Source organism: Schistocerca gregaria, chromosome 5 (genome assembly GCF_023897955.1).
Source record: "Schistocerca gregaria isolate iqSchGreg1 chromosome 5, iqSchGreg1.2, whole genome shotgun sequence".
Taxonomy (NCBI): domain Eukaryota; kingdom Metazoa; phylum Arthropoda; class Insecta; order Orthoptera; family Acrididae; genus Schistocerca; species Schistocerca gregaria.
The window spans coordinates 128,611,706-128,630,387 of NC_064924.1; the positions used below are offsets into that span (position 1 = coordinate 128,611,706).

Here is an 18,682-nt window from a genome sequence, read left to right on the forward strand (position 1 = left end):
GTGACAAAGGGAGATTCTGGAAACTACAGACCTATTACAATTAGACCCACTTTATCAAAAATTGTAGAAATAGCTATTAAAACAGAGTTATAAAATTCGTAGAAAAAAATAGCCTTCAATCGTGTATGCCGTAGTACTCTGTTAGATGAACTGCATTGATATTTTATCAGGGGGAATGCAGCCAATCTAGTAAAATAATTTTTAGAAAACAGAGAACAAAGTTTATTATTAAGATCCAATGTAAACAACAAGATGGAGCCTTTTACTCTGTTTTGCAAGTGGTAAAGTGTGGGAGAATGCAATCCTTGGTCCACTAATATTTATATTGTATACAAATGACATGGCAGCATCAGTAAAAGAAAATATAATGATGTTTGCAGATGATACATTCCCCATTGTAAGTAGTAGCCCAATAAATGATTCAGAAACAAGAACAGTCAAGGTCATAGACAAGGCAAATGAATATTTAAGTGAAAACAATATATTTGTAAATGAAAAAATTACGACTTACATGGAAATACTTGCAAAGAGAACATCAAATGAAAAGAAACTAAATATAAGACTTAGGGGCACACTGCTAACAGAAGTTGACAGTGCAAGTTCATGGGATTGACAATAGACAGACTTACGACTTAGAAAATGGTGTAGAGAAGATCAGCTCAAAAATAAATAGCAGTGTATTTTTAATGGAGAAAATGTTCCAGACAGTTGATATACTGTTAAATATTACAATGGACTATTTCATCACTATTTATCATACTGTATAATAATATGGGGTAGGGCAGCAAAAGTCTGTATTATCAGACTGCTGGGAAAAGAAGGGGAGGAGGGGTCATCAAATGTGTTGGGAAGCTGTCACCAACTCAGTTGCATTTGCGCGAATATGTGTGTGTATGCTGTCTATTTCTGACGAAGGCCTTGTTGGGCGAAAGCTCACTGTCTGACAGTCTTTTCATTGTGCCTATCTGTGACTCAGCATCTCCACTATATAGAGAGTAGCAACAAAATTTATAATCTTTATTTTTCCCACAGTTTTCATTTCAACAGACAATATTTCTCTCTTCTCCACCTGCTAATTTGTACAGGCAGAATGTGATCTTCATGTAAATTCCTCCCAGTGGCTTGACATTTCCTATCTTCTTTATCACCACATGCTAAATCACTGTCTTTTATTCCTTCTTCTTTAATATCCACGTAAATCATCCCATTTTTTTCATCATCACCAACCCCATCAGTACCGTCATTATTCTCATTAAAGTCAGAATGATCTGAAATATTACCATTACGTGCAAAAATTCTTCACCTCCACCTCTCCCTCTCCCACCATATGTGGTTGCCACATCCATCTGTTTCCAGTTAAGACTCAGCAGGGCTACATCATGCCTCTATTTCTTCAGCACTCAAATTTATTAATCCCAAATTTATGATAACTACTACTTGTCATCACTTCTCCCCTTAAGGTTTAATTTTATGCATGACTATTAAAATTTGTAAATACCTCAGTATCCATCCCAAATTTTTATTACATGCCTAATTATTGTTGTCTTTCATACTATCATTCATTGCTTTTCAAAATTCTTTATCAAAATACAGCCTGTTCATCTGATATAGCTCCCTTTTACTCTACCCATAAAATCTCTTTTTTTTCTTCTCCCTTTAAATCTTTTTTCAAACTTATTAGCTTGATTTTGGTTTTCAGTCCTTGTCCCAAACTGACAAGTTTCCATCACTTACCTTGGATATTCCCTAACTGTCTAATCTCCAACTGTTTGGTAATCAATTATTTTCCTCTCATGACTTGCATATGCTTTCAATTTCTCTGTTTCTATTCCTATTATTTTCATTCTAATTAAGATTTCCTATATTTACAGCCCCTTAGTAGTCACTACTGTAATTGCCAGCATCCCATCTCTCCTATTTTCCCAATTATGATTCTGGTTCTATACCCCATACTGATAACCAACATGATTAAAATTTTGTCTATCATTCTTCTCTGAAGCTCAGTCCAGTGTGTGAACATATTTTAAAAGTGGTTCAGTCAAGTCATCAGGACCATATACCAGACCCCATGGTACTTTTCCTGGTAATCTTTTCAGTAAGGTCATCAAAAGATTCACATAAGTGAACTAGTCCTCTGTGCTGTTTTTCGCAATATTCTTTCATGCTGCCACTTCCCTTTGTGATTTCTCCCATTTAAAAATCCCTTTTGATTCTTGTTTGTTGTGACTAAAATGAAAATTTACTTAAAAATTCCTTCCCAAATCCACTATATGACAATTCTGAACTTGGATGTTGATTAGCCCATGGTAGTGCTTCACCACCCAAATTTTTTTAACAAATTTAATGTTAAGCCTTAAGTGAGCATGCTTTTTTTATAACACAAGTGAGCATAGGGTGTACTTGTACATATCTAAGGAACAGCTGTATTTATGTTACCAAGGTAAACATGTATGAACAAAATCACAGTGTAATCTTACTTTAATTAAACAACAATAAAATAAACTTGCATTATATAAACTAAATCACTGTTTAATTAAACAATAATAAAATAAACTTTCATTAGATCACTCTATTGCCAGGTACAAGTGTTATCCCACAGTAATGACTGTCTTGAAGCATTAAACAGTGCAGGTGCATTAGATCTCAGCCAACTTCTTATTTGATTGCTAATTATCTCATAGATAAATGCCTCATTATGGGATTGTTGCCACAAGCTTGTAATGTCATTGTTTTCTTGCAGGTACTGTAAATTTTTCCTCACCTAGCTCATTGTTTATTGTATATTATCAAAGCTCAGTTGGATGTATGAGAGCACAAGTTAGCACAATGTTGGCTGAAGCAGTAATGAAGGAATAGGTATGGGCTAGCAACTGTAAGACAACAATGGAACAGTACAAAACAATGTTATTTGTGGATGGTGCAGTTTATATGTAGGCATGCTCACTTGAGGGTTAAGCATGTCAGTCATTTCAAGAACAAAATTATCATGGCAGGGTTGTATAAAATCTGCAGGAAGTAGCTAACTTTCATCAGGAAAATTTCTTATGGGAATATTTGCCCCCATGCTATCACAGTTGTTAATGAGACTTTTTTTAGCTAACTCTTTTTGTAATTCTACAAGGTTGTTGTGCATGTTAACAGAGATATACAACTAGCAAGTGTAAAACTAGGAGACCACCAACTAGAGTGTGTGGACAGTTTTCCTTACCTTGGAAGTGTAATCTCCAGTGATAATTTTGTCAGCAATCAAATTACCAACAGAGCTCAAAAAGGATCTGAATTCTACCAAAAAGTAAGATCACTTTTATGGGATGAGTTGATTCCAAAGCCGGCCGAATTGATGATGTTTAATAGCTATTTCATACCAGTATTGAGCTGTAGTATTGAAACATGTACCCTCACAAAAAGAGAATCGTCAAAGCTGCAAGCACAAGAGATAAATTTCTTAAATACACCATCCAGAAGACCAAGATGGTCAAGTTAAGGAATGAGGAGATGAGAAAAGAAGCCGGAATAAAGATATCCCTATTAGATCGAACTGATGCGTTTAGACTTCGATAGTACGGGCAGATGATGAGAATGGAGCCAACTAGAACAGCCAAAATAAATTTGGAAAGACAGGTAGATAGTAAAAGACGTCAAGGAAGACCTTGAACCCGATGGATGGATTTGATTAAGGCTGATCTAGTGACCAGAGGATGGACAGTGAATGATGTTCTCCATGAAGAGTTGTATTTGGACAGGACAAAGTGGAAGAGGCTTATTACCAGTACCTGGGAAACTTGAACTGTTAAATGATGAAGATGATGATGATGATGATATTGTTGTGCATGTTAAGTAGATTTCCTTCCAATGTAAGGACATTGCTTTTACACTTTACAGTATTCTACATTACATGCAATTTATTTCTGTAGTATCACGACCTTCACATTGATTACAGAAATTTTATCATCAGTATAACATTCAAACAATTCTACCTTATTTTCTAAATTTTCTATTATATCAACAATTTTTTATTTTAATTTACTATTTTCTCATTTAATTGCATTATTGACAATCTGAAAATTCTTTGAGGTCTTTTCTATTTCTTTAGACAAGTTTAACTCTAGATTTTGAATTTTAGTTTCAACTACATATCTTGTCACCTCCACATTGTTATATTGCAACTCGTTTTTAATTCACTCATCATTTGCGAAATTCATGTGTTTCACCTACCTGACATATTGATTCACTTTTTCATTTGTTAGTTTTGAAATGTTTGACTACTCAGTTCATTTCTCAGTTCACTCATGTTTTGCCTGAGTTCTCAATGTTGTTATTTATGTGCCTCAGTATTTATTCAAACATTGAATATCATTCCAAAATTTTGATAAAAATCTGAATCTTACCCTCCTATCATTTCTATGTCTGGCTAAAAAACTGGACATCAAATATCTCTTAACAGTTTGAGTTTCATATAGTCCAAAATAAAATATAACAAAAAAGGCTCTTTTAATTACCTTTTGGCTTCACATAGAGCAGGATACAATCAGGCCTACATGCTTTGACAGTGATACATTAATTCAAACTACTGTTTCTCAGGTATTTTCGTAATTAATTTATTTACATACTCTCTAGCTGTCTGAATATCAAAACAACTGCATTACAACCACCAGCTCCAAATTTATGATCACAGCCCCAAACAGCATTTGTAACACCATTTTGCCTTTAATTCAAATTAAATATGCATTTAAATTCCATGAAATTCAACATAATTATGAAACAAGGTGCAATTTCAGTGAGTTGTGAAAGGAAAATGTCACAGTTCTAGTATTGATACTTAGCTACAATCTTCAGCTTTTGAATACAATCATATATAATACCCGTCATTAAAATAGTGTATAACTTAGTCATATTATTTGGTAACGTTGACATTAGAAACAAAACATGTATGCATTGAATACATAAACATGCTCCATTAATGACTTTTAAACCCTTTTTTGACTGAATTTTCACAAAACAAGATCAAGTCTGATGTCATATGTACATACTAACTGTATCTCAAGCATACATATGAAGTAAACTCATACTGGTTGGGGGGTGCCAATGTTGTTAGGAAGTCAGTGAAAATGATTCATACAACCCACTACAATATCACCAATCTACCACTGAAAATATCATACATCTTTATTTTTCAATCTCTCCCACCTTCTACCATCTCAGGCCATGCTGCCAGTATTAATTGGCCTATGTTCCACAGTTACAAAAAAGCATTTAAACTATCTAACAAAATAAAATAAAAATAAACAGCCACTGCTAGAACTGTATACTCTTGTCTTTTCATGGTTAATGACTTCAACATAATTGCCTGATATAAGTAGAAATCTATCAACTTATTCCACATCCTACAATGGGAAATGATTACCAGTGGTCATTCCTTCAATCATAGACTTGTCAGCTTTGTTTGGAAGGCAGTGTAGCAGCTGCCAGACCTTTTGACACTCTGTGATACAAGGAGAGTTCCACTCACCGTAGATATAGATAGCCAGTTTCTCAACTTAGTTTTCATTCTGAATAATCTTGCTCAAAACAAAAATTTAAAAAGCAAAGTAATTTAAAAAGTTATATTGGAAATTTGAAATTAGAAAGTCTCATCTATCACTTTTCCTCATTCATTAACTAATCTCACTAACTGCAGATAAGGGTAGTAGCAGTAACAACCAAACAGCTTACAGTCTTGTGGCAGTAATGATTTTTATCTTACCTGAATACTCACTTGCGTTGTGCTGTGGAATGCAGAAGTGGTAATAGTTCCATGGTGACAGCTTGCAGTCTTGTAGCAGTAATGGTTTTTGTCTTACCTGATTACTCACTCGCATTCTGCTGTGGCACGCAGAAGTGGTAATAGTGCCATGGCAAAGTTCGCTGAAGCACCATACAATGCACACTGTCATCAAACAAGATTTGTCCAACATGAAAACATATATGCATTGTCCTTTGATTAGGCCTGAATTTATATACATTTAAAGCTCGCAAAACATTTTTACCTTCATACATGAATTTAAATTGAAATTATTTTAAAAGTTCATATGCAGCATTTTATAATGAAAAGCTCAATGTACTTTGCGCCAAAATCTATCAGGTTCAGAGTGTGAGGAAATATCTGCTCGAAGCACATCCAAGGGAAAACATTGGACTCATTGTACAAGATCTGCTTGTGTTGTTAAAGCAGGTGTCCTTCTTTCTCTGTATGAGACCAAGGCTCTTATTGGAGGTAATACAAATGTTCCAGCAGAGGTTCTTTAAATTTGATCCACAACTGAATTCCTTTAATCTCTAAATTCCCTTATGAGGTGAAGCCTGGCAAAAAACAACTCTTGACTTCATTGCTTCCAGAAGTTCTACACCTCAATACATGTTGTTAATGTCCAAAAACAGGCTCTTTTCTGCATCTCTACAGGATCACCATTAATTGTATCCAGAGATTCTTTTTGAACATAATCCTGTTTCATGTAGGATAGCAAAATGTATTTAAAATGTTTTTACATTTGGTTCTTTAAGTTAAGCACTAAAACATTTGAAGAATGGAAGTAAGCATTAATTATATTAAATTTGTTCAAAATCCACCTTAGAAACTGGAAATACATACTAACAAAGAGATAAAGGGGCTGGCCAGTACTTACCTCAGCTCAGTACAGCCGATAGATACACAAAACAGAACAGAAAATTTACGTTCCTAGCTTTCGGAACTTTGTTCCTTCGTCAGGGAGGAGAGAGGGGAAAGAAAGGGAAGAAGGGAAAGTGGTTTCAGTTACCCACAACCCAGGTTATGAAGCAACAGGGAAAGGTAAACAGGGAGGGTAGAAAGGATGGAGGCATGGTTGTCAGAGTTCCCTTGCTACCCTCCCTGTTTCCCTTTTGCTGTTGCTTCATAGCCTGGGTTGTAACAATTAGACAAAGACTTTAAAAAGTTGGGTATGATTTTTCAGTGATACCACTCATTTTATTAATATACTTGTTTGATTGCATGTGTTTCTTTAGCACAGTTAGGGTAGCTACTGTAGAATTATTACAGTGTTTGCATTTCGCTCTATAGCAATTATTAGGACCCTTTGCTATCAATAAACAAAATACTGAATCATTCTTCCAAACATTTCAATATTTTGAAACCTTTGCTGCACTTTTTTGCAGCTGACTTCTTTGCCTCTGCTTTATCTTAGACATATAAACAATGCACATCTCTTCATCACTACTTTACATTACACCTGCTTAATAAATTACACAGATTATCACTAACTGTTAAAGTTACTTATTGTTTAATAAGGCTTCAATGTATGAACTAGAGAATGAAGAGCTGAAAATAATTGTTAAACAGCTCACAGCACAGCTGCCAATATAACCACCTGTAATGAGGAACCAGATACTGCAGGAAGCACCTACCCAAATTCAATTGTTAGTGAAATATTTAAGTTTTAAGCCAAACTGCAATGAAACTCAGCACTAAAATGGATCTTACTGCACAACAAGGTTTCTGCAAGGTGCTTGTATTGGAAGACGTTAGTACGCTACCATAGAATCTTAACATGAGTGTAGTTCATTATTGTGCATGTGCTTTGTAATCACTTGTTAATAAGCTAATAATGTATGGAAAATTGATTTGATTTGCAATGATTTCGCTCCCAGAAAGTAAAAACCTCAAAATTATCATATTTTTGCATATAATCCTTCACTTAGTAACATACATCATATAGACTTGAAATTATGGTATGCATTTGATCTTCATCACACTCCTAACAACCCTGGGGGCATGCAGTCACTGGGCTATAAGTATATTCTTAACAATCAAAACCAGACAATATCCTATCTTGGGTATAATTACAAAAATTGATTACAGAATAATGGGAACACATCATGGTGTTCTTGATAAAATCTGAATATAGACTTTCTAGCCAAATTAAGTAATTTGCATTCTTTTAGCTTCAAATTTAATTTGTTAGTGTTCTTTCAATCAGAAATTACCATCATTTCATTAAACATATAATTACTTTGTCTATCATTTTATTAACTTTTGTGTCAGAACTTCATGTTGTATAGAGTCATATCATGTGTTTGATTCTACTTGAAATTATTAAAATTCTGTTTATATCATAAACAAATATATCTGTTACATAATTAAGTAATAATGATATTATTTATACCTGTGAATAACATAATGAATAACAATTAACATAAGTGAAAAATAAAAGTTGTAATATTAAGCATTTATGCATATAATACAAGGCTTATCAGCTTGTTTACTAAATGCGTATACTGTGTTAAGCAATCAGTCTGACTTGATCTGTTACGTTACACTGTTCATGAGAACCCTAATGACTCCAACAGTTGCATGAACACCTGTGCCATCTGGATTGTCAGCTGCAGCATAAGTGCCACTTATCTGCAATTGGAAACTATCCCTCCAGCACATCCTCCACTTCTATAACCCCTCTGGTCAATCCTCCACCAGCCACAGCTGTGACCATATTTTACCCAACCCTTTGCCTTCATGCCATATTGCACCCTTGTCATTAAATATCTTTTCCCACAGCCCTCTTTTGTCCTTGTATTCTACTTTCCCTATTTCTTCTTTCTCTCTCACCCTCCTTCTCCTTCCTGTGTGTCTTGCCCACATGGACACCTGTTTTGTTAGCAATAATTATGTGTAGTACTGTCCCTGCTACTAAGAGCCAACTGTGTTTCTTCTCTTGTCTCCTGGTACTTCTCAATAATCTCTTTGCCTTGACTGTCTTCCCCATCCTCCCTTCAGCTGCACTTTTCCCTCCAGTTTCTCCTTCTTCTGCCTTAGCAATTACCCTTCAACACTCAATGTCCTAGGCCATGGAGATGAACCCTACCTCCCCCCCCCCCCCCCCCCCCACCTTCTCTCTCTCTCTCTGTGTGTGTCTGTGTGTTTAAGAGAGAGAGAGAGAGAGAGAGAGAGAGAGAGAGAGAGAGAGAGAGAGAGAGAGAGAGAGAGAGAGAGAGATCCTTATGCTGAAGATGATTGCCGTCAATATTTGTATATTTTTTTATTACAAGATACTTGCATTCTCACGACATGTGGGTTGCTCTCATACTAGAGTCTGAATGGCCTTGCCTGTCCTTCCTTTTCAATCTTCACCAACCTATCCCTTTCTTCACTGCAAGGAGAGATCTAACAGTTCCTAAAGCTAAGATAGTACTGGACATTCCATAATGTGAAATGAAGTGAAATGATCATATGGCATTAATGGCTGGGAGTCCCCACCTGAGTTTGGCCACTGAGTTGCAATTCTTTTTAGTTGGTACCACATTGTGTGACTTGCATGTCAATGATGATGAGACAACGCAACCCACAGACCCTCAGCCCAGATGATAATCAAACCCGAGACCACTGTATGGCAGTCAGCTGCACTACCCACTCAGCTAATAATAACAAACACAGAAAAACTAAGGACAGCCATCTTCAACGTGTAAATTCTGGGTGCCACATGGGCATACATAAGGATCAATTAAAGTTAGGGTAATGTATGTACTTTCATATATGTTTATCAACAATACAAGAAATCTTGTCTTCTGAAGGTGATTGAGGGTCACCAATGTCTAAAATATAAATCCTATAAATATAACTTAGTCTTTCTTACTTATATCTTCTAATATAATTCATAGGATTAGAATTGCTTTATGTGTTTGTAGATATCTCCAGAAAACAAAACTGATTTTGCCGGAGGCTGCCTTTTCAGTTCTTCTGTAAATAATTTGTGTTAGTATTTTGCAACCATGACTTATTGAACAACTGGTTTCATACTATTCACACCTGCCTTTTTTGTAATTGGGGTTAGTATGTTCTTATTGAAGTATGTGGGTGTTGTACACATATCATACATTTTGTACAAGAAGTGGAATTGTTATTCCCTGGCTAGCTTTCCCAAGGAGCTTTTGAGGGAATGCTGTCTACTTCAGTTTCCTTACTTCGACTTGTGCCTTACAGTGCTTTGTCAAATGCTCTTTGCAATACCACATCTCCCATCTCATCTTCATCTGCTTTCTCTTCCCTTTCCAAAATACTGTTTTTGTGTTTCATTCCTTGTATCCTCATCTACATATTTCATCAACCTTTCATTGTTCTCTTCTTTGTTTAATACTGAGTTTTTGGTGCTCATATAGCTGCATTCCAATACCCATGCTTGCTTCTGCAACTTTATGTTGATCCTCAAACCATTACACTTCCATCAATCTCATTTTTTACGTGTTTGTATTGCTTTTTGCTCATTTCATTTTAGGCAGTTGTATATTCAGTCCCTTCTAGTAATTAAATTCTTAAATCCTCTGCTGTGTCACAATTTCATCTCTCAGAGTTACCAAATTATCTTGTAACATAATTTTTTGCACTTATCAGCTAGTCACTTCCAGATGGTCCCTTGCTCTGGTTCCTTCAGGTTGTCAGATTCCATCTCCTTAATGTCCTTCTTTTCTGCTATTTCTTCGGTTTTATAATGCAGTTCATAACCAATAAATTTTGGATGGAGTCCATTTATGCCCCTAGAAATGTTTTGCCATTTAATTTTTTCTTGTTTTCTAAAGCTATATCTTGTTGTTATATAATCTATCTGAAACATTCCAATATCTCCAAGCCCCTTTCACTTACACAACTTCTCATCATAGTTCTTAAACCAAGTATTTGCAATGATTGAACTGTACTCTGTAAAATATTCTGCCTGGCAGCTTCTTCTTTCATTCCTTTCCGCAGCCAGTATTCACGTATACAACTATTATTTTTCCTTCCATTCCTTTTCCTACTACTGAATTCCAGTCACCCATCACAATCAAGTTTTTATCTCCCTTAATGAATGTGCTAATTTCTTTTATTTCATCAGACATTCTTTCAATTTCTTCATCTGTGGAGCTAGTATGCACATACACTTGTACAACTGTGATGTTTCTTGGCTTTTTGTATCTTCACTACAACAGTGTGTTCACTATGCAGTTCATAGTTACAGCTGCATTCATATTTTCTTATTCATTATTGGATCTACTCCCGCATTGATGTCATTTGATTTTGTATAGATAATCCTTTTCTTATCTGTTCATCCCCGCAACTCTTCACTGATTTTCATTATATGTAACATCAACCTATCCATTACTCATTTCAAGTCCTCTTCATTACCAACATGATATATGGATCTAACAATCCATGCTATATGCCCAAAAATGCTAGATTGTTTTTTTTTTCTGTTCACAACATCCTCCTAAGTAGCCCCACCCAAAGGTCTAAACAGGGGACTATTCTACCTCCAAAATATTATAGACAAAAATATGCTATCATCATTACACTGCACAGTAGAACTACGTGTTCCTAGGATATATATAATGGCTATAGTTCTCATTTTATTCAGCCACTTGCAAAATCATCATAGAAGACTGTGTTGGCTATTATTCCAGGTCAAATCATTCTGACTGTTGTCACTGGAACCACTGAAATGGTTGCAGCTCTTCATAAGGAACCATATGCTAGTGTGGCTTTTTAACAGATATGTATCTAATGTGATCACACCTATGGTATGCTTATCTGTATCACAGACACACACAGGATACCTCACTGCATGATTACATAAAATATACATTTACATTGTGGCTTTTGGCAAAGTAATAGTTTGTCATGTTGATTTCTATTTTTTATGTTATAAGCATGCTGTATAAATTTGTGATAAAATTATGTAAGATTTTGACATGTTCTGTAAGAAGAAATTCTACACTGCATTCGTAAAATATATTCTGTGTGCATCAGATTTCAGGTATTGGGAGGACCCATCAGATCAGTATAAGGAAGTGGAAGGAAATTTACTGCCACTGTGGAAATTTGTTTATGAAAATACAAAGAAAAATCATGTAACGGGTGTCTGTTGGAACCCACAGTACTATGATTTCTTTGCGGTGTCCTTTGGTTATTGTGAGTTATCAGTGATACTATTGTATAAATTCTGTTATGATATTCTGCTTGGAAGTTGAAAAGCATAAGATCAAAATCTATGTTATGTAGCTGATAGCACACTAATAGCGTGATAGTATTTACAAACATGTCTCAGTTTCCAAATAGCATTTGTTATGCTACCACGAAAATACGTATTCATGTACCTGTGCCTTCAGCAGTGGACAACATTTAGATTTTTTCCTAAAAACTGAGGCATAAATAAAATGAACACTAAACTAAGTCAGTTTCAGGTCATGCATGTAGTCAGAGCATAATTTTACCCTGGTATGGCTTACTGTAAAAATGTTGTTTCGTGATGAGTAAATGAAATACCACCCAGATTACATTTAAACTGTAAGCCTTTTTCTCAGCCTTCTGCTCTCTAGTTTTGTTTTGGTAGAAACGGGAATGCTGTAGTTGACTATGTATTACGACTGGCCACTGGCGATGTTAGCAATAAAACAATACTATATGAAAAAACATAGATTGCTACTCACCATGCAGAGGAGGTGTTGAGTAGCAGGCAGTCTTAAAAAAGACTGGAGGAATGCGGAAGGGCTGTCCTCACACTCAGTCCAGATCATAAAGAAGTCATTCGTGAAAGTGAACCAGGTGAGGAGTATGGTATTCTGGGTAGTTAGGTAGGATTACTGTAGATAGCTCATGAACAGGTTGGGGTAGGATGATGCTGTGCAGAAGCTCATTGCTTTAACACAGATTTGTTTGTAGGTGATGCCTTCAAAAGAGGAGTGGCATACATTTGTTCTACATTTACGCTCAGCACTAGTGAAAACAATTATAATTTTATTGACATTAGTGATATACAATACAAAAGTGATATACAATACAAAATACATAATATATAGACACACTCACACACACACACACACACATACACACAGCATTGGTGGGCAACTAATCAGATATTTAATGTTTCTTTGAATGCTTGTTGAGTAAGATCTTGCACAGCTTGTGAGAGTTTATTAAATGGTTAGTGTCCTATGACCTCAGTGCTGTTAACTGATTTTCACGATCTGTGCTATGATCCGTAAATGTGTCTTTTGGTTCTTCCATTGTAGCAGTGTATGTTGCTGTTGTGGTCTTCAGTCCAGAGACTGGTTTGATGCAGCTCTCCATGCTACTCTATCCTGTGCAAGCCTCTTCATCTCCAAATAAATACTGCAACCTACATCCTTCTGAATCTGCTTATTCATCTCTTGGTCTCTCTCTACGATTTTTACCCTCCATGCTGCCCCCTAGTACTAAATTGGTGATCCTGTGATGCCTCAGAATGTGTGTTACCAATCGATACCTCCGGGCTACTCATTAGTTACATGATCTACCGATCTAGTCTTCAGCATTCTTCTGTAGCACCACATTTTGAAAGCTTCTATTCTCTTCTTGTCTAAACTAGTTATCATTCATGTTTCACGTCCGTATTTGGCTACACTCCATGAAAATACTTTCAGAAAAGACTTCGTATTGTTTAAATCTGTACTTGATGTTAATAAATTTCTCTTCTTCAGAAATGCTTTCCTTGCCATCATCAGTCTACATTTCATATCCTCCTACACGTAGATGTAGATGTAGATGTACTTTGATAATTATCAGCTATTTTGCTTCCCAGATAGCAAAAGTCATTTACTACTTTAAGTGTCTCATTTCCTAATCTAATTACCACAGCATCATCTGATTTAATATGTCTGTATTCCATTATCCTCATTTTTCTTTTGTTGATGGTCATCTTACATCCTCCTTGCAAGACACTGTCCATTTCATTCAGCTGCTCTTCCAGGTCGTTTGCTGTCTTTGACAGAATTACAATGTCATCAGCAAACTTCAGAGTTTTTATTTCTTCTCCATGGATTTTAATTCTTACTCTAATTTTTTCTTTAGTTTCTTTTACTACCCACTCAATATACAGATTGAATAACATCGATGATAGGCTGCAACCATGTCTCACTCCCTTCCCAGCCACTGCTTCCCTTTCACGACCGCCGACTCTTATCACTGCCGTCTGCTTTCTGTACAAATGGTAAATAGCCGTTTGCTTCCTGCTTTTTACCCCTACCACCTTCAGAATTTGAAAGAGAGTATTCCAGTCAACATTGTCAAAATCTTTCTCTAAGTTTACAAATGCTAGAAACATAGGTTAGCAATTCCTTAACCTATCTTCTAAAATAACTCATAGGGCCAGTATTGCCTCGCTTGTTCCTACATTTCCACAGAATCCAAACTGATCTTTTCCAAGGTCAGCTTGTACCAATTTTTCCATTTGTCTGTAAAGAATTTGTGTTAGTATTTTGCAACAGTGATTTATTAAACTAACAGTTTGGTAATTTTCACGCCTGTCAGCACCTGCTTTCTTTGAGATTGGAATTACTATATTCTTCTTGAAGTCTGCGGGTATTTCACCTGTCTGATACATCTTACTCACCAGATGGAACAGCCTTGTCATGGCTGGCTCTCCCAGTGCTGTCAATAGCTCTAACGGAATTTTGGTCTCCTGTGGCCTTGTTTCGACTTAAGTCTTTCAGTGATTTGTCAACTTCTTCATGCAGTATCATATCTCCCATTTCATCTTCATATATGCCCTCTTCCATTCCCATGATATTGCCCTCAGTTACATCACCCTTGTATATACTCTCTGCATACTCTTTCCACATTCCTGCTTGCCCTTCTTTGCTCAGGACTGGTTTTCCATCTGAGCTCTTGATATTCACGCAGTTGATTCTCTTTTCTCCAAAGGTTTCTTTAATTTTCCTGTAGGCGGTATCTGTCTTACCCCTAGTGATACTTGTTCAACATCCTTACATTTGTCCTCTAGCCATCTCTGCTTCGCCATTTTGCACTTCCTGTCAGTCGCGTTTTTGAGATGTTTCTATTTATTTTCGCCTGCTCTGTTTACTGCATTTTATATTTTCTCCTTTCATCAATTAAATTCAGTATCTCTTCCTTTGCCCATAGATTTCTACTAGTCCTCATCTTTTTACCTAGTCAGTCCCCTGTTGCTACACTATTTTATCTCTCAAAGCTACCCACTTTTCCTCTAATGTGTGTCTTTCCCCTGTTCTTAATAATTAATGGAAAATCTCATATAAAGATGTGAAAGTCTTTCAGTGATTTGTCAAAATCTTCATGCAGTATCATATCTCCCATTTCATCTTCATATACGTCCTCTTCCATTTCCATAATATTCCCCTGTTCTTGTCAGCCGTTCCCTAATGCTCTCCCTTAAACTCTCTCAGCCTCTGGCTCTTTCAGTTTATCCAGATCCCATCTCCTCAAATGCTCACCTTTTTGCAGTTTCTCCAGTTTTAGTCTACAGTTCATAACCAATAGATTATGGTCAGAGATCACATCTGCCTCTGGAAATGTCTTACAATTTAAAACCTGGTTCCTAAATCTCTGTGTTACCATTATCTAATCTGTCTGAAACCTTACAGTGTCTCCAGGCATATCCCATGTATACAACCTTCTGTCATGATCTTAAACCAAGTGTTAGCTATGATTAAGTTATACTCTGTGCAAAATTCTACCAGGTGGCTTCCTCTTTCATTCCTTACCCCCAGTCCATATTCACCTACTACTTTTCCTTCTCTTTCTTTTTCTACTATCGAATTCCAGTCCCCTGTGACTATTAAATTTTCATCTCCCTTAACTATCTGAATAATTTCTTTCGTCACATCATATATTTCTTCAATCTCTTCATCATCTGCACAGGTAGGTGAAATATAAACTTGTACTACTGTCGTAGGTGTCAGCTTCATGTCTATCTTGGCTTACAGTAATGCATTCGCTGTGCTATTCACAGTAGTTTATCCACATTCCTATTTTTTTTGTTCATTATTAAACCTACTCCTACATTACATTTATAACCCTGTATTCACCTGATCAGAAATCTTGTTCTTCCTGCTACCAAACTTCACTAATACCCATTATATCTAACTTAAACCTAGCCATTTCCCTTTTTAAATTTTCTAACCTACCTGCCCAATTAAGGGATCTGAGATTCAACGCTCCGATCCGAAGGATGCCAGTTTTGTTTCTGCTGATAATGAGGTCCTCCTGAGTAGTCCCCATTCGGAGATCTGAATGGGGGACTATTTTACCTCTTGAATATTTTATCCAAGAGGACACCATCATCATTTAACCATACAATAAAGCTGCATGTCCTTGGGAAAAATTATGACTGTAGTTTCCCCTTGCTTTCAGCTGTTTACAGTACCAGCACAGCAAGGCTGTTTTGATTGATGTTACAAGGCCAGATCAGTCAATCATCGAGACTGTTGCCCATGAAAGTACTGAAAAGGCTGCTGCCCCTCTTCAGTGATGTGTATGTTTTCTATAATTATCTGCTTGTACATCTTCTTTGTGTAAATTAAACATAGCACACACATGTAGGATTGGTTAGATTAGGTTCAGTTGTATGTATTACTGTCATAATTGTTTGTTCAGATGACAAAAGGTTTACAGTGTACTTCAGATGATGAACCCACAATCACCCTAAAACTTTCTTCTGCACTATTAAGATATCATGCACACTGCTAGAGTTATCCACAAAATAATTCCATATTACATTATGCTACAAAAAATGCAAAATAGAATTTTCACATAGATTTCAAGTATGCAACTCATAAGTTCCTTAAAAATAAATTACTCTAGATAACTTAGCACTAATATATTTTACAAGTTGGGCCCAAGGTAATTGATCATCTAAAGATTGTAAGGTTCCTTCCCAATCAGCATGGAGTGAAATTAAACATCAAACACAGCAAAGTGCATTTGATGAATAATTAATCACCACTCTTGCATCATGTAACTAAAATGGGGATGAAATAACTACAAAGAAAGTAACTTTACTTGTCCTACATTCTTATTTCTAACTTTTTATCTAAGACTGGGTTTATTATTTGATCACTGAAACATTTCTCTGCTGTTTTTGTCATTTATTAATATCAGAACAGCTCTTCAAAACTCTTCAGCACAAAAGTGAAACAAGGTAACAGATATCTTCAGAGGAAAGATGTAGTATGTTCACAAAGCAAAAACAAAACACAGACTGATTTTCAGTTGGTGTGCAGTGCCTATATTTATAATCTTGAATTAATTTTTGAGAAACAGGAATTTTTGTAGTTAAAATAATTGTAAAATCAGGACATTAGTTCCACAATGTATGTTCAATCTACACCAGAGTGTGTGCTGATTTGAAACTTCTTATAAGATTAAAACTACATACCACATCGACACTTTAACATGGGAACTTTTCCTTTGGAGGGCAAGTGTTTTACCATCTGAACTATCCAAGCACAACTAATGATCTGCCCTCACAGCCTCATTTCCACCAGTACCTCATTTCTTATCTTCCAAACTTCACAGTTCTCATGCATACCTTACAGGACTAATACTCCTGTAATAAAGGATACTGTGGAAACATAGCTTAGCACAGCCTGAGGGATTGGTTCCAGAATAAATTTACATTCTGCAGTGCAGTGTGTGCTGATTTAAAACTTTCTGAAAACCGTGTGCCAGACTGGAACTCAAACTTAGGACCTTTTCCTTTCAAGGTCAGTACTCTACTGACTGAGCTATCCAAGCTTAACTCACAACCTGCCCTCACAGCTTTACTTCTGCCAGTACCTCACCTTCTATCTTCCAGATTTCAGAGAAAATCTCGTGCCTACCTGTGCCTTTGTCTTTGCCTTTGCAAAGATCCCAGATTTGAGTCATAGGCTTTCACGCATTTAATCTGTTAGGAAGTCGTAAATAAATGCACCCTCCACTTTTTGCAACACACTCCTTCACATCTTTCAGGCTCTATCCCTTGGTCTGCCTGTTTGGCATTTCCATTTCATATTTCTTTTTGGGAATCCTCTTGTTTCCTATTCTCTTTAACTGCCCATACCATTTTAGCCTTGCTGTTTCTATCCTGCTTTGCAAGGGTTACTCTTTCACTATTTCCATTGCCCTTTCATTTCTCATCCTACCTCTTCTTGTTGCTCTTATCCTACTTCTGAGGAACTTTATTTCACATGCCTGTGATCTGCTTACATCTCTTTTCTTCATTACCCATGTTTCAGATGCATAGGTTGGTATTGGGATACAGTAACTTCTATGTATTATGTATTAGCTTTTTTGTGGCATGTGTTTGTTCCAAACCATCCAACTAACATTTCACAGGATTGCTTCTGCCTGTCTGCCATTTTCACTGTGCTCTTCCTCATGTCTTCAATTTTCCTCAGTCACTGCTCCTAAGTACTTGACACTTTCCACCTTCTTCAATTGAGCACCTCTACTTCTTATTCCTCTAGATGGTCTGTCTTTCTTTCTAGATGTAATCAGGACTCCACAATTTTTATATTAAATTTCATTCCACACTGTTTAATAGTTTCTTCCCCAGCATATAGCTGTTACTGAACCACTTCCTCCTTGTTTTCCCAAATTGTCAATCAACTGCAAACACCATTGCTTTCATCTTGGCTACTCCAGTTTTTTCTGACATCTATGTCATTACTTCATCTAAAATCATATGAAGAGGAAACGTGACAGTGCACTCCACTGTTTAACACCACTTGTTTGCAGGAAACAATCTGCATTTTTGTTTCCCACTTTCACACAACTCAGACTCCAACAGCAAATACTGATTACATATTATGTATTTAATAAACAGTATAAAAGAAAGCTAAAGTGTTATTTGAATTGTTAGTTCTTCCT

The 18,682-nt window shown here is 36.1% G+C and overlaps 1 protein-coding gene across 1 annotated transcript in view; it reads left to right on the top strand.

Moving 5' to 3' along the window:
* Positions 1-18,682, top strand: part of LOC126273258 (dynein intermediate chain 2, ciliary-like) — a 225,725-nt gene that overhangs the window by 88,501 nt on the left and 118,542 nt on the right. Inside the window, exon 4 of the mRNA XM_049976803.1 lies at positions 11,786-11,947. Coding sequence (XP_049832760.1) covers positions 11,786-11,947 — 162 coding nt within the window. The remainder of the gene's footprint in view (positions 1-11,785; positions 11,948-18,682) is intronic.